The sequence below is a fragment of the Micropterus salmoides genome, unplaced genomic scaffold (assembly GCF_014851395.1).
Source record: "Micropterus salmoides isolate LMB-PRFRI ecotype aquatic unplaced genomic scaffold, ASM1485139v1 Ms_hic_scaffold_10, whole genome shotgun sequence".
NCBI classification, from domain to species: domain Eukaryota; kingdom Metazoa; phylum Chordata; class Actinopteri; order Centrarchiformes; family Centrarchidae; genus Micropterus; species Micropterus salmoides.
This window is the reverse complement of record NW_024040041.1, coordinates 13570097-13593062: the sequence shown is the minus strand read 5'-3', so window position 1 is coordinate 13593062 and position 22966 is coordinate 13570097. Positions and strand designations below refer to the sequence as shown.

At 37.7% G+C, this 22966-nt stretch overlaps 1 gene segment (V, D, J or C); it reads right to left on the bottom strand.

Annotated features, from left to right (window-relative positions):
- Positions 1-8152: 8152 nt before the first annotated feature.
- Positions 8153-16335, bottom strand: LOC119886832. The segment is given in 3 exon segments: positions 8153-8518; positions 8608-8654; positions 16150-16335. Coding segments are annotated over 2 exon segments (345 nt in total).
- Positions 16336-22966: the final 6631 nt, after the last annotated feature.

Below are 22966 nucleotides of genomic sequence, written 5' to 3'. Positions count from 1 at the left end.
TCCTGGAGTCGGTCTTACATCTTGCGGACTAACCCTAGCAGCCCCTCTGTCTCTCAGGTTTGGCCTTTGTGACTTGTGGGGCCTTGGCCTTGTTGGTGTGTAAATAGTGTACTTTTGTAAATGGTTTTTCATCCTCTCTGCAGTCAGATAAAGAGGTGGAGGACAGGTGAGTTTTGCATTGACTCCTTCTCACAGGAAGAAAGCAATTGAACTGGAGATATATGGTGGAAGTGGGGACATCAGTCAACCCTCTGCTGGGATCTGGTCGGGGCAGGCTAGGTTGTTAGCAAACAGGTTATTACGGTAGTTATTAGCTGTTATTGCATTACCACAAACAATATCCACAAGGAACAAAAGGAAAAAAGTTAAATGGCACAGATAAGCAAAAGCACACATACAACAATCAGCAAGCATGTAGAGGTGTGTGTGCATGTAGGTGGGGTGTGTGTGTTTGGTGCATGTGTTTGTTAACAATAGCGGACGTGTTCACGTTGGTAGGTTGTCGACCAGTGTTGAGGCTGAGACAGCACAGATCAAAACAGTGGTTTGGGTCCCCAAAATGGCTTAGACTCTCTTCCTGCTCTTCCTACAATGGTGTGGAACACAACTGGAGCTAGATTACACTGTGGGTCACAAATATTATTCGTAGTAAACAGTATGTGAACACGTTGGAACCTGGATTTCTGCATAAATTGGTCACAAAATGTGATCTGATCTTCATCTAAGTCGCAACAATAGACAAACACAGTCTGCTTACACTAATACAACACAAACAATTATATGTTCATGTTTTTGTTGAGCACACCTTGTAAACATTGACAGTGTGGAACAAGTATTCAATTCTGGGACTCTCCTCACCGTCTGGCAGCGCAGGTGCTGCTAGGCAGGGTGTCCTCAGATGTGTCATCATGGATGCATCTCTGACTGGATGGGGAGGGACCTGCTGGGGGAGAGCAGTCGGTGGTGTGTGGCCCCCTCGGCTCTCACCAATCCACAAACCACTCCAGGTTGTGTTTCTGGTCCTCCAGCACGTACATCAACAGACAGGGTGGTGTCTGAGACCTCATGTTGAGGGCTGGCCCCCAACTGAGAGAGTGGAGAGTGCACCCGGATGTGGTTCAGCAGATCCACCTCTACAAATTTCAGTGTGTGTGATTGGAGGAGGCAGTACCCAAAGAGGGCTCTGCCTGTGTTAATAGAACTAGGGTTACCATATTGTAACCTTTCTTACTTTGTGATGAAAATGAATGAATGAATAAATGTTTACTGTACATGAGTTTAAAGTTTTAATATAATTTGTAAAAAAGGCTGACAAATACATTAGATAATGTTTATCAATGTATTACGTTTTAAAAGAAAAATCAGCAAATAACACCATAACAAAGTGTTATGCTGTTGATTTTCTCACAGAGAGTTCATAAGTCAAACCATTTTCAGAATACTGGGGAAAAGAAAAATAATCTATCATTAGCCTATACAAATTAAGAACACTGTTGAGAATATTAATTGTAACCCCTCAGTACACAACCAATACAAAGAAATTTTCCAGTCAGACACATGAACTCTGTTATGTTCTGTAATGTTCCAATAAAGAAAAGGTTTATCATCATCTCTGCAAGACAGCTTGCATTGTCATTTTGTTTTGTTGGTTTTAAATAACTACAATGTATGAGTTGCAAACACCAGCCAAACAAATTAGATTTAGGCAATCTAAAGTTGAAACTTGCCTAATATGAGCTGTCTTCAAAAGTTACATTTGCTGTTTCATTAAGTGATACTCCAGCAAACAGCTTTAAACATACTCCTCACTGAATTACCATGACACAAATGCAGGTCCACGAAGTGATTTTCATATTTCATTGGAGAAACATTTGACAAACACACAGTTCACTTTTTACATAATAACAATCATTCAATTATTAAATAGTAATTAAGTTTTTACATTTTATTCAAATAGGTCAAACTGAACACCAGTCAGAGTAAGTGAACATATTAATGCATTTTCATCAATGTATTGTATCTTGATTTATGAAAATAAATTGTTACAAAAAGTGACATAAAGAAGGAATTATTTATGTTTAATTTCTTGTAAGATGAAGAGCTTATTATTATTATTATTATTATTATTATTTATTATAATAAACCTTGTTATATTCCTTTTACTTTTTCATTGCTGAATATGTCTATTTCTCTTTTCACCAGTGACATGTGTGTTCAGGCACTGAAGGGTTTTTGTTCAGGTCTACTGAAGGTTTGTGTTATTGTGGATCTCTGGTACAGTAATAAGAGTGGTGCCCTGATGTGAATTTACGAGAAGTTAAATTATATATAAATTATTAAATAGTTACAATAATTATTTTTATTATTTTATTTAACTACTGATGCCATTAAAACCCTAATTCCCAACAGTATGAGCACATATTTACATAGGTTTCAGTTTAGTTTGAACAAAGAAGCTTGCATCTGGGCACTTTACAGGCAAAACAACATAAATGACAGAAACCAACAACTTTTCTCCATATGTTTACATTAGAATCTTAATACTGTAGAAAATGCAGAATGTTTTTACAGCAAACTGATTTCCCTGCGGGAAAAACTACCGCAGTATCAAAATGACTTTAATACTGTGAACACAATATACATTATAAGTAAACATATTACTAAAACAAAAATTGACTATGATGTAAATATTTTGGGGCTGCGCAGTGGTGCAGTGGTTAGCAAGAAGGTTGTGGGTTCAAAACCCCAGTTGCCCCGGCCTTTCTGTGTGGAGTTTGCATGTTCTCTCCGTGTCCGCGTGGGTTCTCTCCGGGTGCTCTAGCTTCCTCCCACCATCCAAAGACATGCAGGTTAGGTTAATTGCTGTCTCTAAAATTGTCCTTAGGTGTGAGTGTGAGTGGTTGTTTGTCTATGTGTGGCCCTGCGTTGGCCTGGTGACCTGGCAGCTGGGATTGGCTCCAGCGACCCTGTACACAGGATATTTTGCATGCACAGTCAATTTTGACAACATGTTGTGCGACAAATAAGAAACAGGTCAAATATATATTTGACAACATATGCTTTTGATTTCATTATCACATTATTAACTTAACATGGGACTTTTCTTTCTTCACAGTTTCTCCCGGGTCACCATCTCCTGGCGCCCTTAGAGCATTATGAGTTCAGATGCCACTTACGACCTCTGATAACAAGCTAGTTTTAAATACTAGGTACTGACCTGACTGATTCCCTAGTAAACCCCGATTCCCCTCTCGCTTTAGATTCCAGAGAGCAGGGCACTGAACACATAACCTGGAATGAACTCCTTAATTGGATGTTAAAGTAAGTAAATACTAACTAACCAGTCCAGAAGAGGGGAAAGAAAACTAAATGAGACAAAAAACTCTTTCTGGTTTTCGTAAGGCGTCCACCCATCTGTCGTCAGGGAGACCTTTTTTATTTCTCTAAAGGGTCGAGTTTCCAGCAAGAGCGGACTTTTACTTCCTCTTTACTGGACATCAGCGTCTAATCTGAAATATGATCATGTACAACCGTAGTTCTCTGAAGTCCGAGCAAAGGTCAACACACAAGAGACTGCAGAGACACATAAAAATATAAAACAGTAAATCAAACAAAACATCTTTCTTACTTTAACTCTGTACTTTTGCAATCTGAGCTAAGCAGTCAACAATGATCAGTCTTAAAACACAGGCCGTCAGAGTAAAAGCACAGGCGAATCATGTTACTACATGGCTTGTATATGTGTCAGGCAGTCAAACAGTATCGATATGAAGGCCCCCCAAGAACCAGAACCAGCTGCTTCCAGTGTCCTTTTCTTCACATTTTTCTCATTCTCACAACACAGTGTTAAAATTTCATACTTACAGTATGAAATAGCAAAATCATGTTTCACATCATGGAAATAATGGATGGAAGCTGCTAATCTATCAAAATGTTCAAAAGAACTAGGAAGAAGAAGTTGTCTCATTTTATTAGTAAAATTTGGACAAATGGAAGACCACGTGTATTATTAAGCACAAGAGCCAACAGAGCGTGTCGCCACCGTAGATTCTCCTACATGCTTGCAAAGTGAGGGGTGAGCGGTGACTGAGCCGTTATTTGCCATTCACAACCCTCACCACTAGATGCCACTAAAACTTACACACTGAACCTTTAAACTGTGTGTCCACTGTTCTCTGTCATCCTCTCTGCAGTCAGATAAGTAGAGGTGGAAGACATCTGAGTTTTGCATTGACTCCTCTTTACAGGGAAGATACTGCTGATTTGGACTTGGACATCACCTGTTCTCACTGTTGTGATTTGAGCCAAATTAATTTGGTTTATACGTCTGAATTTGAATCCTAATTGTTCTGAGAAGTTAAATTTTGTGCTTTGATTTTTTTTGTTTGAAATTAGACTCCAGGTTATTCATGAGTAACAGAACAAATTACAAGCAAAAACACACAACTGAAAAGCAAACCTTTAATAATAGGTTTTGCAGCCACATTAAAATTGTCGGATATCAGAGTTTCTACCCACTTTCCGTTTTTATTATTATTATTATGACGCAAAAAGAAAACCTTTGGGAGAAATCTTATGTTATTTGCTTCTCTCATCTCAAACTAAGCCCGAGTTGAATTTTATACTACATAAAGTGAAACAAATTTAAAAAACATATATTAATATTTGGTTTTATTTGTTTCTGTATTGAACATCACCATAATTGGTAAAGACTATTGTTTCAGTTACTGATGCAGTATTGATTCTACTGTACTGACTGTCTGGAAATCTATTTCTTGTTAGATGATGAGCATTTAAAGCTAGGTTGTCAGCTGACTGTAATTCATTAATTGAAAGATTTAATATTCATTTATTCTTCATTGTGGGAAAACATACTTATCAATGATTGCAATGTCAGAATTTAGAATGAAAAAACTGTTGCATTCAATTTAAATTAGGATAATTAGATTTTTTATTGCATAATAAAACTCTAGACTGTTTCCCTCTGTAACAGTGAACTGGTGTTGAAGTCATTAGTGGTCTGAGGGCTCCTCCTCTGGTGGCTTCATGTTACAAGTGTTCAGGCACTGAGGGGTTTTTGTTAAGGTCTCCAGCGCTATTCCAAAGACTTCTATTCCTGTCATCATCGCGCATAGACCAGTAAACCGAAATGTGCACATCCCACACAGAAAAATTAGTAATCTCTTAAGGATTAGGACAACTGCACCAACTCCAGCACCCAGAACAAACTAATTTAAAATGGCTCTCTTCAATGTGAGATCACTTTCAAGTAAGACTTTTACCTTAAATGATTTTATCTTGTCTGCAAATCTAGATTTTATGTTTTTAACTGAATCCTGGTTGCAAATGAATGACTATAGCCAGCTATCTGAACTGTGTCCGCCTCAATATGATTGTTTTAGTCAACCGAGGGTCAGTGGTCGTGGTGGTGGGCTAGTGAGCGTGTATAGGGAAAATTTAAAATGTCATCAAGTACGCTGTGATGAATTTAACTCCTTTGAAGTTCTCACTCTTAACTTGGAGGGCTGCAACCTATCATATTTGTTATAATTTATCGCCCCCCCAAAACCACCTGGAGGATTTTTATCAGAACTTCCTGAATTTTTATCTACTCTGGTTTTAAATTATGACAGAATTGTTCTTTGTGGCGATTTTAATATTCATGTTGATGACCCCAACAATGTTAATGCAACTAACTTTTTAAATATGGCCACTTCTTTTAACTTCAAACAACATGTCAAAGGGCAAACACATAACCGTGGTCATACACTTGACTTGGTTTTTATCCTGGGTGTCAGCATTTCCTCTGTGGAATTAGTGGACATGACCATATCTGACCACAGATGTATTGTTTTTAGCTGCGATTCGCCTGTTACTCATGCTGCCTCACCAAGCTCCGTGTGTTCTCGCATCTTTAATGAACAAAGTGTTTCAAAGTTTTGCGCATTCTTTCAGAGCCAAAGCCAACACCAACAATCTGGTCGATCACTTCAATCATATCTGCTTTTCGTCACTACATATTACTGCTCCTCTAAAGGTTAGGCCTATGTCTAAAGCAACCCTGGATAAATGACAGCATTCGCAGCCTAAAAAGCAGGAAAGCAGAGCGCAGATGGAAAAAATCCAGTCTCCAAGTCCATTACCTCAGTCTGAAGGATTTATCAATTAAATACAATAACATGGTTAAGGATGCGAGAACACACTATTTTTCTGAACTCATTACTACACATAAACACAATCCCAGGTTTCTGTTTAAGACTGTGGATCAGCTGGTAAACCCAACCCCTCCTTGTGCCTCAGCTGGAAGTAATGATGACTGTGAATTGTTTTTATCTTATTTTACCAATAAGGTGGTGTCAATCACAGCCTCTATTACCCCCGTGGCCTCTTACTCAGAGGTTCCTCACCAGCAACAAGAGAGTTTTAACCAGTTTTATCCCATCGACTTGTCTGAGCTTTTGAAAACAGTATCACAAATGAGAGTGTCCTCCAGCCCACTTGATGTAATACCTACAAAATTTTTACTGAAAGTAATAGATTCTGTTGGGCCCCATTTGATTTCTGTTTTCAACAGCTCCCTATCTACTGGTTGTGTCCCTGATTATTTTAAAACGGCTTGCGTGATCCCACTTTTAAAGAAACCTGGTTTAGATCCCTCCCTCCCACATAATTTTAGACCAATTTCAAAACTGCCTTTTATTGCAAAGATTCTAGAAAGAATTGTGTCCAAACAGCTGCTCACTGGAAAATAACAAAATATTTGAAAAGTTTCAGTCTGGTTTTAGGAAGTACCACAGCACTGAGACTGCCCTGCTTAAAGTCACCAATGACCTTTTAATGTCTGCTGATGAAGGCATGTGCTCAGTCCTTGTACTCCTGGACCTTAGCGCTGCTTTTGACACCGTTGATCACAACATCATGTTAGACAGACTGAGGCACTGGGTGGGGATCTCTGGTACTGCCCTGGAATGGTTTTCATCCTACCTGTCAAATAGGAAGTTTTGCGTGTCTGTAAACAACTATGTCTCGTCGTTCTGTCCAGTTAAATATGGTGTGCCTCAGGGGTCGGTCTAAGGACCCATTTTGTTTTCCTTGTATCTGCTTCCCCTTGGACATATTATCCATAAACTTGGCATTTCTTTTCATATTTATGCTGATGACACACAAATATACTTGCCCGTCAGATCCACAGGCCCTGGAATGCTGAGTTCACTTAACAACTGCCTTTGTGAAGTTAAAAAATGGATGTCAAATAATTTCCTCCAGCTGAACTCAGACAAAACAGAATTCCTGGTCATCGGGTCTCAGCAGATGCCATCTGCTGGTTCCCTAGTAAATCACATTAAGCCTGTGGCAAAGAACCTTGGTGTTTTGGTTTGTTAGTAATTTAAATTTCGAGCAGCACACCACAAAGCTTGTTCAATCATGTTTTTATCAACTTAGAAATATAGCAAAAATTCGATCTATGTTAACTTTTAAGGACACCATTTTACACGCCTTCATTTCGTCACGCCTGGATTATTGCAGTAGCCTTTTCACCTGTTTAACCCAATATTTTATTGATCGACTCCAGACTGTCCAGAACTCAGCTGCCAGGCTTTTAACCAGAACAAAGAAATATGACCACATTACTCCTATTTTAGTGTCATTACACTGGCTCCCAGTATGTTTTAGAATTGACTTTAAAATTTTATTGATTACTTTTAAAGCTCTTCATGGCCTCTCGCCTTGTTATATTTATGAACTTTTAGTCCCAAACACACCAGCACGCACCTTGAGATCCTCGGGCAGAGGTCTGTTGTCTGTTCCAGAGTCTCGACTGAAAACTAAAGCAGACAGAGCGTTTGCTGTCAGGGCCCCGAGGCTCTGGAACAGCCTGCCTGAGGAAATCAGGTCAGCTGAGTCAGTGAACTCTTTTAAGTTTATCTCTAAATTAAACGAAAAAATTTACATTTTTTCAGCACATGCGTGATATCAATCAATGTCATTATAAAGATACATGGAAACCGTAATAATAATAAATATTGTTTGAAACATTGCTTCAAAGGGCAAATAACACTGTAGTTTTTTCTTACGTTGCAACTTTACTATTCAATCAGCATTGTGAAGAAAACAAAACACACAAAAGTAATACTGAGACGGCAAGTAAATGTCGATTGTGGTGGTGGTAAAAAGAGGAAGTACTTTTTGTATGACTCTCACATTATTGTCTCTCACTGTGGATCTCTGGCACAGTAATACACAGCAGTGTCTTCAGGCTGCACATTCTGTCCGTTTAGAGTCACTGTTTTGCTGGAAGAGTCTAAAGAGATACTGAACTTGTTCTTTAGGGAATCTTTGTAGGATGTGCTGGATCCAGCTCCGCTTCCAATCCACTCCAGTCCTTTCCCTGCAGGCTGTCTGATCCAAGCTGTCCAGTAGCTGCTAAGAGAATAAGAGACCTGACAGGTGATGGTCAGACGTTGACCTGGCTGCACAGTCACAGAGGCTGGCTGTGTCAACTGTTCACACTTCACACCTGTTAAAAAAGAATATGTTTTGTAACAAATGATTAAGTTATACTGCAAAAGATGAAATGCTGACTTTGACAAATCCAGACAGACTCACATCCAGCTGCCAACAGCAGCAGCAGAGCTACAGAAAACATGGTTTATGTTGAAAGTGACGTGCTGTGAACTCCACTGACAGCCTGATGGGAAGTTTTTATAGCTGAGTAACAAGGAAGGTCACTGAGTTTGCATAGAATCAAACACATGAAGCATCAATGTTGGTCTAACTGGAGCCAATAGAAGAGTCTGTTGACTGTTATTATATCTGCAGAGTGAAAACATGCCTGGAAATCACCTCTGCTTTAAATATTATATTTTAATTTCATAACACATTATTTCATTGTTACTATTTGTAAGTGGATATTTACATGAATCATGGATAATGGAAAACATATTTTAGTGTGTCTAGTATGTTTATAGATTATTAAAACACACTTTAAACATGATGCGATCTGTTTTCTTCAGATCATTTATTTACTGTCAGCACCTCCTACATCACATTCATGATCATGAACTTCAAACCTCTGAGCACATTTCTTTGTAATTGCAGCATTTATTTATTCATTTATTTGCTCACTTACTGTATTCACTGCAAACAGAAATAAGGCAGCAGCCAGGATCATTTACATAGTAAGAAAAACTTAAGTCTGATGCTGCTGGTTTGAAGGTTTGCATAAAAGACCTGATGATGATGATGAAGGCTTTAAGACATATGGTCCTTTAAAAATCTGCTCAGGAACTGAAACCTGAGTGACTAAATGCAAAAACTAAATATTTTGAATATTATTAGGTGAAAACTAAAGTAGTTCACATATTTATAAGTTACTTTTGTGATTTTCACAAAATTTTACCTTTATCTGTGTCTGATTATGTCAGAAATAAAAAAAAAGTCTTAATCAAATATCATGCTATGTGGTTACCTGTTGATGTTTTTTTGTTTTTGTTAACACTTAAATATGCTGTCTTACTTTTCTGTTCAAAATGTGCTGAACAAAGTTAACACCTGACTTTTGTTTAGGGTAGAAAAGTATCAACTATCACAGTATCCAGTGGACATGAGCAGCAGGAGTGTTAAGCTTTAGTTCAGCCAAGTGTCAGTCAGTTAAGATCAATGAGAACAGCAGATCTGAGTGTCTCCTTTTAGAAACAGAGGAGAGAGAAACTTGACACTGACTGCCCTCTAGTGATTTTATGTGTTTATTTTCACTTTCATATTATGACTCGCAGCCTTGCGATGGCCTGGTGACCTGTCCAGGGTGCACCCCGCCTTTCCCCCGATGTCAGCTGGGATTGGCTCCAGCCCCCCACAAACCTGTATGCAGGATAAGCGGTTGATGATGGATGGATGGATTATGACTCACTTTAGATTCCACATAATTTGAAGACATTATTGTGTCTACATATGTAGACGTGTACGTATTTGTAACTTCAGCAACCAGATTATTGTGTTGTCTTTGGCAGTTTTTGAACAAGTGACTGTGTGTTTTTTTATGTGTTTAATGTTTCATACAAATATTTCTCAAGAACACTCTTCAGGATGTTGTATAATGTATCATTCACAAAAATATGTAACGTAAAATATATAATGTAAAACAAAAAACACAAAATAAATACAAACAATAGAACAAATAATGTAATATGAATGTGAAGAAAAGTCATGTTTGGGCTCTAACAGCCTGAAAGATGAGTCCTGTAGGTTTTTGTACAGCTGCTCAACCAACTCCAGTCACTGTGAGTCTCGAGCACAATAATAAACAGCAGAATCTTCAGTCTTCAAACTGTTCATCTGCAGATACAGCTGCTGTCTGCTGTTGTCTCTGAAGATGGTAAACCGGCCTTGAACTGACTGAGAGTAGTATTTGCTGCTACCACTACCACTATCAATCCAGGCAACCCACTCCAGTCCTTTTCCAGGAGCCTGTCTGACCCAATGCATGCTGTAGCCGCTGAATGTGAATCCAGAGGCTGTACAGGTCAGTCTGTGGGATTCTCCAGGCCTTTAAATCACTGGTTCAGATTCTGTCAGAGTCTGACCATCAACACCTGTTAAGACAAAAAAAGATATGTATCCCTTACATTGTGGCAGCACAAATAAAAATACGTCAAATTAAGATCACTGAAGATCTTCACCTGCCCAGCAGACAGTTAAAAGCAGCAGTCCTGTCCTATAGTCCATCATGTTAAACTGTGTGTCCACTGTTCTCTGTCATCCTCTCTGCAGTCAGATAAGTAGAGGTGGAAGACATCTGAGTTTTGCATTGACTCCTCCTCACAAGGAGGAGAGAGCTGGATTGAGTGGAACCAAATTAATTTGATTCATACATCTCAATTTGTTTTGAATTTAATTTTGTCTTCAGAAGTTGAATTTAGTGTTTTGATCTCCATGAAAAAATAGGTTTTGCAGCCATATTTAAATTGTAGTTGTTGCAATTCCCCTGTAGAAAAAACAACTTATGACATAAAACTTCTCTGAGACCTTCAGGAGACATTTCATGTTGTTTGCTTCCCTCATCTCAAACTAAGCTATAAGGTGTTTGTTTTTTTTACCACAGAAACTGAAACCACTTTTAAAATGACATTAATAATAATAACTTTTAAGTTTCACCATAAAGTTGGCTAAAGATGTAACTGTTTCAGTTAATTATCAGTTTTATTTTATTTTAGCAAAGATTAAATGAAGAGAAACTGACTTTCTGAAAAGCTGTTTCTTGTAATGGACCATTTAAAGCTAAGTTGTCAACTGACATTATTTGATTACTTTAAAGATTTAATATTTGAAATTCTTCACTGTTGGAAAACAATAAATGATGTATCAGTGATTTTAATGTCAGAGTATTTAAATTGAAAAGAGCTACTGTTAAATTACATGAAGAACATTTTATAAAATCTATAAAGTGTTTCTCTCTTTACTGTAACAGTGAACTGGTGTTGAAGTCATTAGTGGTCTGAGGGCTCCTCCTCTGGTGGCTTCATGTTAGTGTTCAGGCACTGAGGGGTTTTTGTTCAGGTCTACTGATGGTTTGTGTCATTGTGGCTCTCTGGCACAGTAATACACAGCAGTGTCTTCAGGCTGCACATTCTGTCCGTTTAGCGTCACAGTGTTGCTGGAAGAGTCTAAGTCGATTCTGTTGTCGATTCGAACTTGTTCTTTAGTGAATCTTTGTAGTATGAAGCTCCAGTATCTTTCATTCCAGTCCACTCCAGTCCTTTCCTGCAGGCTGTCTGATCCAAGCTGTGTGATAGCTGATGATAGAATAAGAGACCTGACAGGTGATGCAAGTGACAGCATGATATATATATAAGTCTTTATAGCAGACTGTGAGGAAATTCACTTTGCATAGAGAAGGACACTGACAGGCTTCAAAAGAAGGATCAGCTGTTGTCTCACCGGTAGTCGTGGCTTGGAATTGTCATGTGAACATTTATTTGGGGAAATGAAAGGTAATGTACTTATGATTTATGAACATGACAATGCAAACTTCACACAGAAAGGCCTGGGACAACCAAAGTTTGAACACTGGACCACAATAGAAGACTCTGTTGACTGTTTTCAGTAACATTTTGAATTTAATTGATTATGAATATGTGAATCTTGGAATCAAGGTCATTAACTCAGGGTTATAAGTGAAATGTTCGTTTTACCCAACTCCTTGATAGAAAATACAGTAGATAAAACATTCAAATTTAGAGGAGATTAAAATAAAAAAATGAAAATAAATAACATATACACTTATTTACACCCAGAAAGCAAATCATGATGTGGTACATTGTTTTAATTTGTTTCTGGGGAAAAGTATAGAGATGAGCGACAAGGTAGTGTTGATTATATGGTCAGCATCTTAAAGAGGTGGTTTTATGCTCATTTTCAGGTTCAAAATCTTAATTAGGGGTTGTACCAGAACAGGTTTACATCGTTTAATTTTCAAAAAACACCATATTTTCACATTGCTGCAGCTCCTCTTTTCACCCTGTGTGTTGTACGCTCTGCTCTTGAGCTACAGAGTGATACATCTACTTGTACAAAATCTTTGTTGGCAGTTGCACATACGCAGTTCCCAGGTAAAGACTACTAGCCAGTCAGAAGCAGAGAAGGGCGGGTCGTAAGAAACAAGGTAGTGTGATCCAAATCAAAGCCGCTTCAGACTGCGACCATAACCTAGCAGATGGTATAAGTTACTCACAAGTCCACAACCACACAACATCATTGTTCCGCATCTTACCATAAACCACTACAAAAATCATCATATTTCAACTCAATTTTACATAAAAATTGTCCGAACAATTTGAACGTTTGCTCAGTAGCCTTTACATCGGGTGTAAGATTAGCATTATAGTTATAACTTTAGCTGTGTTAGCCAACGTTTACAACAACTCTGCACTTGTTTATTGTTTATGTGTTTATTTTAAATTTAATTTGGTTGTGATTGTGAATTTCCAGGCCCAAACAGAGTCGGAGTCTTTTAGGACTAAACGTTGAACTGTTCTGACGATCTGTGCTGCCTTGCCAAAAAATGTTACCATAGCGCAAATTGATAGACTCGACTCTACTCGGCCCTGCTCCGTTTTCCATTGCAGATAGTACCCAGAGATAATACGTAGCTTGTTGTCATAACGACGCCACACACAACTGCCGCGACATAATGTTCAATGCGACACACACACACACACCAGCGATCCACAAAGCCTTCTCTTTTTTAAGTTAAAACGTTTCAACATTACTCAGAATGTAAAGACAGATAAGCGGTATGAAAACCTTCCAGCTGTGTTTTCCTCTGCCGTTGTCAGTGCTGCAGCGGTCTGTGTGACGGCGGGAGCAGAGGGCTCTGTGAGCGGGCGGCTGGCCGGCCTCACACGCTCCTTCAGGCACATTTTTGTTCTGCCATCACTTCTCGTAAAACTGTCAATATTTGAAATCTACACAGCGGATTTCTCACCTCAAAACTTCTCAGAAGTGGATTTAGTGATGTAAAATATAAAACTTCCTATTGCTGGCCTGTGTATGTTCTCTCTGACCAATCAGCAGTCTGTTGTGTTTTCATGTTACATTTTAGTATCCTTGAACTCCTCGACGGAGGTGAGGTGATACAAAAAAAAAGTACCTTGAAGCAGGTACAGGTACAACATTTCTACAATGGAAAACCAAACAAAGGTGAGTTGAGCCAGACTAGCTTGGTTTGAGGGCGTGCCTGACACCACTAGCCACTGGGCAAGTTTTATGACGCGTTTTCATTGTGATGTCACAAGTAAAGGAAGTGAAGGGCTGGACTACAAACGAGCTGTTTTCAAGGGGTTCAGAGCAGAGCTTTCTGTGGGAGATGGGAGTTCCCTTTGGGCTGGACTTTGCAAACCTGTTACATGCACAAAAAAGATATATAACTCAATAAAGGAGAGGGAAAAAGCCAAAAAGCATAATACCACCTCTTTAACAAAAGGATAAACTTGATATCTGGGAAAGACCGTCCATTAACTTTGACTATGTCTCAAGACCAAGCATCATTGATATAAACACAGAGTCCGCCTCCTTTAATCTCGCCAGAGTCTTGTGTTCTGGTGGCGTAGAACCTGGTTATTACTTCAATTACTTTCTTTATGCCAACAGATGTAGAGTAACGGCATCCTAACGGCATCCAGGATCATGTAAAACTTAAAAAGACTTTTAATGATTTCAGCAGATTTTTGAAGACACAGATAGACAGAGAAACTTGTAGCCTCTAAAGGAAAACAGCTGCTCAAGAACTGAAACCTGTGACTAAATGCGAAAAGCTAAATATTTTATTTTAGATGAAAACTAAAGTAGTTCATGCATTTTAAGATATTTTTTGTGATTAATTTTACCTTTATCTGTGTATGATTGTGTCAGAAATAAAAAACAGTCTCCAACTCAAGCAAGCATGCATTCTGGGCATCGGCCAACAGAGACGCTACGAGACAGAAGCCATGTTTCCATCTAGTTTTTTTCTTTTGAAATGTAAAAAAGAGAAAAAGAAAGCAAATGTGAAATACGGTAAAACTTTAATTAATAGCAGATTCCCAAATAGCCGCCTTTACTGGCATGGTGTGGCAACACATTTTGACAAATAAATGCCTCCCTCCATTAAACCCCTGGTCTGGTTTTTGGTTCTTTGGATGTATTAAACCTCTTAAACCCTGCGGGGTCGCCCGCTTTAAACACTTGATCAAAAGAACCGATCAAAAGAATCAAAACAGCTTTTCAGAAAAATTAATCCAAGTTATGAATCCTGTCATGTGAAGTCAATCGCTCTCTGTCTGCTAACTTATGCTGCACTTATCTCATTCTGCACCCTGTTGTTGTTTTGTTAGTTGCTGCCTTCAAAATAAAAGCGCACAAGCCGTCTGTCGGAGCTAGATCAAATGAATTACGTGTAATTGATATTATTTGATAATTTTTATACAACTATTATTCTGTTTGCTTTGTTAAAATGAATTAAAGGCCTGTCCCAAATATAGGCAGGGTCAATTCAGTGATTTTAGCAAATAAAAGCCCGGGCTATTATTCAAAGTTTTACGTAAGTGCGTTTCCATCAGCTGGAGCGAATAAATGTGTTTCAAGGGGCCAAGTTGCTACCCGCCATGTCTGCACATGTCATCGGAATATCTGGCAAGACACCGACAGTATAAACTTAAGTCAGAACTTATGCGTCAATAGTGTTTCCATCTCCCATTTAGCACATAAAATTTTTTCGACAAAGGCAAAAAACACCTCAAGCGAGCGTAAAAACTTTTTGGTAAAATTAAGTTGTTTTTCTAATGCGATCCAAAATGAACATAAAGAAATGTTGAATGAAACACGCCTGGTGTCACAATGCTGGAAAATCAGGTACCCTCCCACTGCAATGTTACAGTAATATATTTTTTTATCACTGACTGCTCTGAATATTATGAATAAGATTGTTGCCATACTGGTCGGGAAATGTGTTGAGACACGTTAATCCCAATCTAACGTGAATTATAATAATATATAATATAATATAATAAAAATAGAAATAACATTCTAAAGAAGTTTTGGGAATTTTCCTGGATAATAATCTTTTGTATTCATAATTTCATGTATCGTTGAAGTCAGGGATGGGCAGTATTTATAATAAGTGTTTCAAATACGAAATAGGAGTGATGCCGACTGTCGCATCTAATCATCTGATGGTATGGTCTGGCTAGGCTGGATGTGCTGAAGTGCTGTGGTAAGCGTATTGACTCATTTACGTTTTTGGAGTTTGTGTGTTGGTAGCGTATTTTGCTGCTCTAAGTGCAACCCAGCTGGAAGACTCTAAGGAGATACTGAACTTGTTCTTTAGGGAATCTTTGTAGGATGTTGTCCATCCAACACGTGCACTTCCAATCCACTCCAGTCCTTTCCCTGCAGGCTGTCTGATCCAAGCTGTGTAGTAGCCACTAAGAGAATAAGAGACCTGACAGGTGATGGTCAGACGTTGACCTGGCTGCACAGTCACAGAGGCTGGCTGTGTCAACTGTTCACACTTCACACCTGTTAAAAAAGAAAATGTTTTGTAACAAATGATCAAGTTATACTGCAAAAGAAGAACTGTTGACTTGAAACCTGAAACCTGAAAACATGGTTTATGTTGAAAGTGACGTGCTGTGAACTCCACTGACAGCCTGATGGGAAGTTTTTATAGCTGAGTAACAAGGAAGGTCACTGAGTTTGCATAGAATCAAACACATGAAGCATCAATGTTGGTCTAACTGGAGCCAATAGAAGAGTCTGTTGACTGTTATTATATCTGCAGAGTGAAAACATGCCTGGAAATCACCTCTGCTTTACTTATGATAATTTAATTTCACTACACATTTTGAAAATGTTCCTGCATTAACAGAAATAAAACAACTGTTGACTTTTAATGTCTGTATTGATATCATTTTAATATTAAAACATTATGAAAATGATTGCAACAACTATTAGGATCATTATTACTATTCTTAATGTCAATATTAACAAGAGTCAAGGATTATGCAAAACTTCATTAAATTCATTAAAATCAGCATTGTGATAATGATGATGTGCACCGAAGGACCAACTACCATTAACACTTCCCATAAGCCATATTATCTAATTATTAAAAAACACTTTAAATATAATTTAAGCTGTTTTGTGAGATAAATTATGTATTACCAGAACCTTCTACATCACATTGATGATTAATTTCAACTGTCTGAGCACAGCTTTTTTGAAACATTTACAACATGTACTTATTTGTTCATTTAATTACTACTGTAGCCTACTTATTGCAAAGACAAAACCAGTGCCAGCAGCAGGATCATGTAAATAAAATGAAAGTTATGTAAGTGTGCTTGCATAAAATAAATTTAATGGTTTCTGGTTGTTGACATGACATGGCAATTTCACTGTCACGGAAGACTAAAATGAATAAAGATTATTTTGTCATGATTTAGAGTGCAGTAAATGCTTAAACCTTTACCTAACCTGTTGTTGTAAAAACAGCTTTGTTATTAGTTTTCTTACATTTTTGAGCCAAATCTCAAAATTGTCATTTGATGTGACTTTCTCAAGCATGGTTACGGAAATTAAAACTTTTATAAAATAAAATGACTGAATGATGAATGAATGTTGATAAATACTTCAGGCATGATGTTACAAGTGTCTATTTTAGTAAATGACAATCATTTAGTATTTTATCCATATATTTCTAAAAGCGTAGGAGCTTGATACATTTTGTCACTGAAAACCACGTCCTCTACTGTGACACCATATCTTAATTTAATCAGCCAATTCAACAGACAACCTTATTTAGTTGAAAAACCCCATTCACTTTAATGGTACTGAAGCCCATGATGTGCACATGGTAAGTTTTTGTCTCAGAATAGTTCAAATATTTAGCTTTTTCCAAACCGCTATAAAAGTGTTATGTTTTCTTGTACTTTGGTGTGACAGGCCTAAATTATATTTTTTAATTCAAAACTGTATGTTAAAGTACATAATTATAGAAAATGTAGCTAAGGTGTGCTGCTAACTGCTAATGACAGGTTAGCTAGGTAAAGCATGGTCATTAACTGGCACAAACAGGCTGAAACATCCCTCCTCATCCTCTGGTGCCACACCTGTAACTGTCAGAGGACAAAGATGTCACACAAGAGGACAAAGTCTCTTTAAAATGCATTTTAAATTATTAATTCAGATTTGTTTAACTCCTTTGTATTCATTTGTATAATTTTTTTGTGTTTTTAAACGCAAAAATTACAGTAAAAAACACAGCTGTTTTTGCAGAAAATTTGTACTGGTATAAAGTGTCATGAAAATAAGTAATGTGAAATGTGAAACTTCATTTTTTCTTTTTTAGATAGGAATAAATGAGGGAGATAAATGGTTGGGAGAGAGAGAGGACACTGAAGTATAGAGAGAAAATTAACAGGGATCCACACATAAAGGAGTAGGTCCTAAGAGAACAACGAAGAAAGTAAATTGAAATGAAATAATAATAATAATAATTTCGTTTTTGAACAACTTGGGTGACATTGATATTGTTTTTTTTTTAATCAAAATTACATTAAAATTACAAAATTTCACTGGTTTTGCTATATCAAGGAGTCAACTTTGATTATGTCGATGAAAAATTGTTTGTTTTGTTTTTTAAAATACGGTTGAAATTGATATTGTTTGATTCAACATGACATATTGAAAGTTAAATAAAACAGCTTTAATGTAATACCATTTATGTCCTCTTTAATGCAATGACTACCATTATTGTCCTATAGTGTGACACACATAAAAGAACCAAAAATGTGTGTTTATCTCAAAATATCTTTAATAAAAACAGTTCAGTATTTCAGCAGGAGAGACATAGTGATCACTCATCATAAATTTGTAAAACTTTCAACAGTTTTGAAAGGATGACATCAAAGTTTACTTTTACTTTTATTCAAACGGTGCAAGTCCAAGTTCAATTCATGGGGAAAAATAGTGTCATTCTAAATTTCATATCCAATAAATAACAGTATATGAAAAAAAGGGTCTTAAAATTAAGATGAATCTCTTTCATGTTTGTATATTATTAAAGACTTTTTTTTCTTAATTTTGTTATGTCACACTATAGGACACATTTCCAGTGCAGTTCAGCAAAAATTAAAAAAATAAAAAACAGGGAAAGAATGAACAAAATTAGTGACCCCTTATATTATTTTAAAAATCTGATTTTACACAAATATTGTGTTTTAGATGAAAATGTTTTTTTTACTCCGTATTTGTCAACTACCCATTTACAGACTCTAGTGGAGCAGCTCCTTCAGGGTTCTTCATCTTGAGATCAACTTCTTTTCTGCTGAGATGAACTGACACTGACAGATGGGGCTGCAGTCACTGCTGATGGTAAACACCTTATAGTCAAACTTTAATATTCAAAATGTGCTGAATCAAGTTAACACATGACTTATGTTTAGAATAGAAAAGCATCAACTATCACAGTATCCAGTGTTCATGAGCAGCAGGAGTGTTAAGCTTTAGTTCAGTCCAGGGTTCAAGTGTCAGTTAAGTTAAGATCAATGAGAACAGCAGATCTGAGTGTCTCCTTTTAGAAACAGAGGAGAGAGAAACTTGACACTGACTGCCCTCTAGTGATTTTATAAAAGAAACTGCAACAAATTATTTTCATTCTTATATTATGACTCACTTTAGATTCCACATAATTTACAGACATTATTGTGTCTTAGTAGAAATGTTTAGTATTTGTAGTAGTTTATACTTGCTATCATTAGCCTTTTATGAACAAGTGATTTTTATTGGGGGGTTTTTTATTTGCTAACTAATAATTTTTCACAGGAACAGTTTACACAACTTTGTGTTATTTGAAAAAAAATAATTGTAAAATACGAAATACAAAAAAATAAAGATAATAACAATAAAACATTTAGAATATGATTTATATACTGTAAATGTAATTCTTAGGCTCTACTAGCTTAAAGATGAGTACTGTAGGTTTTTGTACAGCTGCTCAACCAACTTCAGTCACTGTGACTCTCGAGCACAATAATAAACAGCAGAATCTTCAGTCTTCAGACTGTTCATCTGCAGATACACCTGCTGTCTGCTGTTGTCTCTGGAGATGGTAAACCGGCCTTGAACTGACTGAGAGTAGAATGTGCCGCTACCATCTTCATAGATAAAAGCAATCCACTCCAGGCCTTTTCCAGGAGCCTGTCTGACCCAATGCATGCTGTAGTCACTGAATGTGAATCCAGAGCCTGTACAGGTCAATCTGTGGGATTCTCCAGGCCTTTTAAGGCCTGGTTCAGATTCTGTCAGAGTCTGACCATCAACACCTGTCAAGAAGATAAAAAATCATCAAGTGAAATAAGCTGATAACACTAAAAAAATTTGATCAAGATCAGTGAAGATCTTCACCTGCCCAGCAGACAGTTAAAAGCAGCAGTCCTGTCCTATAGTCCATCATGTTAAACTGTGTGTCCACTGTTCTCTGACATCCTCTCTGCAGTCAGATAAGTAGAGGTGAAAGACGTCTGAGTTTTGCATTGACTCCTCCTGACAGGGAGGAACTGGATTTGACTTGGATCTCAGTTACTGTTTGGTGAAACTGGAGAATCAGTGTTTACTGTACATAATTTACACAATAGGTGGACAAACATTACATAAGTTAGTTGCTTTTTTATTAAGTCTGTATGGCAACAGTTTTTTCACTCAAATACATTTTAAAAGAAAAACAGCAAATATCACTAAAATGTTGTTCATCATGTTATACTGTTAATTTTCATAAGTCAACCCTTTTTCATGACATTAGGGAAAAGAAAACCCCTACAACCCTATACAAATTAAGAAAACTGTTAAATATTAATTGTAACTCCTGAGTACATGGATACCATGATTACCCAGGCAATACAAAGAAATTATCCAGTTGGACATGTAACCTGAGTTAGCCTGTGGTAGCCGCCCCCCGTCATCTCCCGAGCAGCCGGGAAGGGGTGGCTGGGTGACTGTCCGAAGAATGAATAGTCGTAAGCATTCAAAGGCCACGGGTCACCACCAACCTGTTCCCGTTTCTAACAGATTTTCCCCACTCAGCAACACACCCGCTGAGAAACCAACTCTGATCATTGGCAGCTCCATTTTGAGAAACGTGAAGTTAGTGACGCCAGCAGCCATAGTTAAGTGCATCCCTGGGACCAGAGCGGGCGACATGAGTCTTATTTGAAACTGCTGGCTAAGGATAAACATAATACAGAAAGATTGTTCATTGTTCATGTGTAATGACTCCCGGTTACGCCAATCAGGGGTCACTAAGATTAATGTTGACAAGTGCAAAAGAATCGGAGAATTAAATGTGGACTCTTAAACATCAGATCTCTCTCTTCTAAATCAGAATCAGAATCCGCTTTATTGACAGGTATGTGTACACATATAAGGAATTGTACATTGCTCACGATGTGCTTACTCGTACAGAAATACCATAACACAATAATAAAATAATAAAATCAGACACAAACTACAGTATAGACAACACTAATGCTAGTAAATGAATTAATATCAGATTATGATATTGATTTATTTTGTCTTACTGAAACCTGGCTGGGTGATGGAGAATATGTTAGCCTAAATGAATCCACCCCTCCCAGTCATATTAATACTCACATTCCTTGAGGCACAGGCCGAGGAGGTGGAGTTGCAGCTATCTTCGACTCTAACCTACTAAACCTAAACTAAATTATAACTCATTTGAAAGCCTTGTTCTTAGTCTTTCGCACCCAAGTTGGAAATCACTACAACCAATTCTATTTGTTATAGTTTACAGAGCACCTGGTCCGTACTCTGAATTCTTATCTGAATTTGCAGTTTTGGTCAACTTTAGTCCTTAAAACGGACAAAGTTATTATTGTAGGAGATTTTAATATTCATGTGGACGTTGAGAATGAGAGAAAGTACTGTGTTTATCTCTCTGTTAGATTCCATTGGTTTCTCTCACTGTTTTAACCACATCGTTGACCTTGTTTTGGTATGCGGTATTTAAAATGGACCATTTAATAGTGTTCCCACAGAATCCCTCTTTATCTGACCACTGTTTGATAACTTTTGAGTTTGTATTGCTGAACTACACGCCATTGGGAAAAAATTTCAATACAAGATGTCTGTCTGATAGTGCTGTAGTTAAATTTAAGGATGCGATTCCATCAGCTCTAAATTCACTATCAAGTCACAAAGTAACAGAGGACTCCTATGCTAATTTCAGTCCCTCCCAAATCGATCATCTTGTTGATAGTGCTGCAGGATCGATGCGAATAACACTCGACTCTGCTGCCACTTTAAAAAAGAAGATATAAACAAAGATGGTTAGCTCCATGGTATAATACTAAAACTCCCAAATTAAAGCAAATATTGCGGAAACTTGAAAGGAATTGGCGTTCCATCAAACTGGAAAACTCGTTTGATTTGGGAAGATAGTCTTAAAACTCATAGGAAGGCCCTCCGTAATGCCAGAGCAGCGTACTACTCGTCATTAATAGAGGAAAATAGGAACAACCCCAGGTTTCTTTTCAGCACTGTACCCAGGCTGACAGAGAGTCACAGCTCTCTTGAGCCAAGTATTCCCATAGTTACAACTTCATGAGCTTCTTTAATGTTAAAATTCTAGCTATTAGAAACAAAATTCACCAAGACCTGCCCTCAACTGGCACCAACTTATCTCTAAACTCCTTAGAAACAGCTGTAGAACCAGATATATGTTTAGACTGTTTTGCTTCCCTCAATCTTTACCAACTAACTTCAATAATTTCTTCATCTAAACCATCAACCTGCCTCTTAGACCCCATCCCGACTAGGTTGCTTAAAGATGTTTTACCCTTAGTCAGCACTTCTATACTAGATATGATCAATCTATCTCTATCAACAGGCTATGTACCACAGTACTTTAAAGTAGCTTTAATTAAACCTCTTCTGAAAAAGCCCAAACTTGATCCGGATGTTTTAGCCAACTATAGACCTATATCTAACCTTCCATTTCTCTCTAAGGTCCTGGAGAAAGCAGTTGCTAAACAGCTGTGTGACTTTCTACAGAGCAATAGTTTATTTGAGGATTTTCAGTCAGGATTTAGAGCTCATCATAGCACAGAGACAGCACTGGTGAAAATTACTAATGAAGTTAACTTGTTAACTTAGGTTCGGGAGCGGGGCCACGCCTCAACCACACCTCCAATCATCTGTCAGGCTACATATACCGCTCAGCCTGCCCCACTTGTTTCAGATCGCTCAATGCAAGACAGACAATGACCCACCTTCAACAGCACACGCTCAACAGCATGCTGTTTCAGATCGCTCGACCCACCCTCCCTTTCCCTTCATCTATTCATCCCTACACACATCCGCTCATCTTTTGTTCCCTCTGTTCTCTCTTTCCTCATCCCTTCATCCCTGCTTCCCT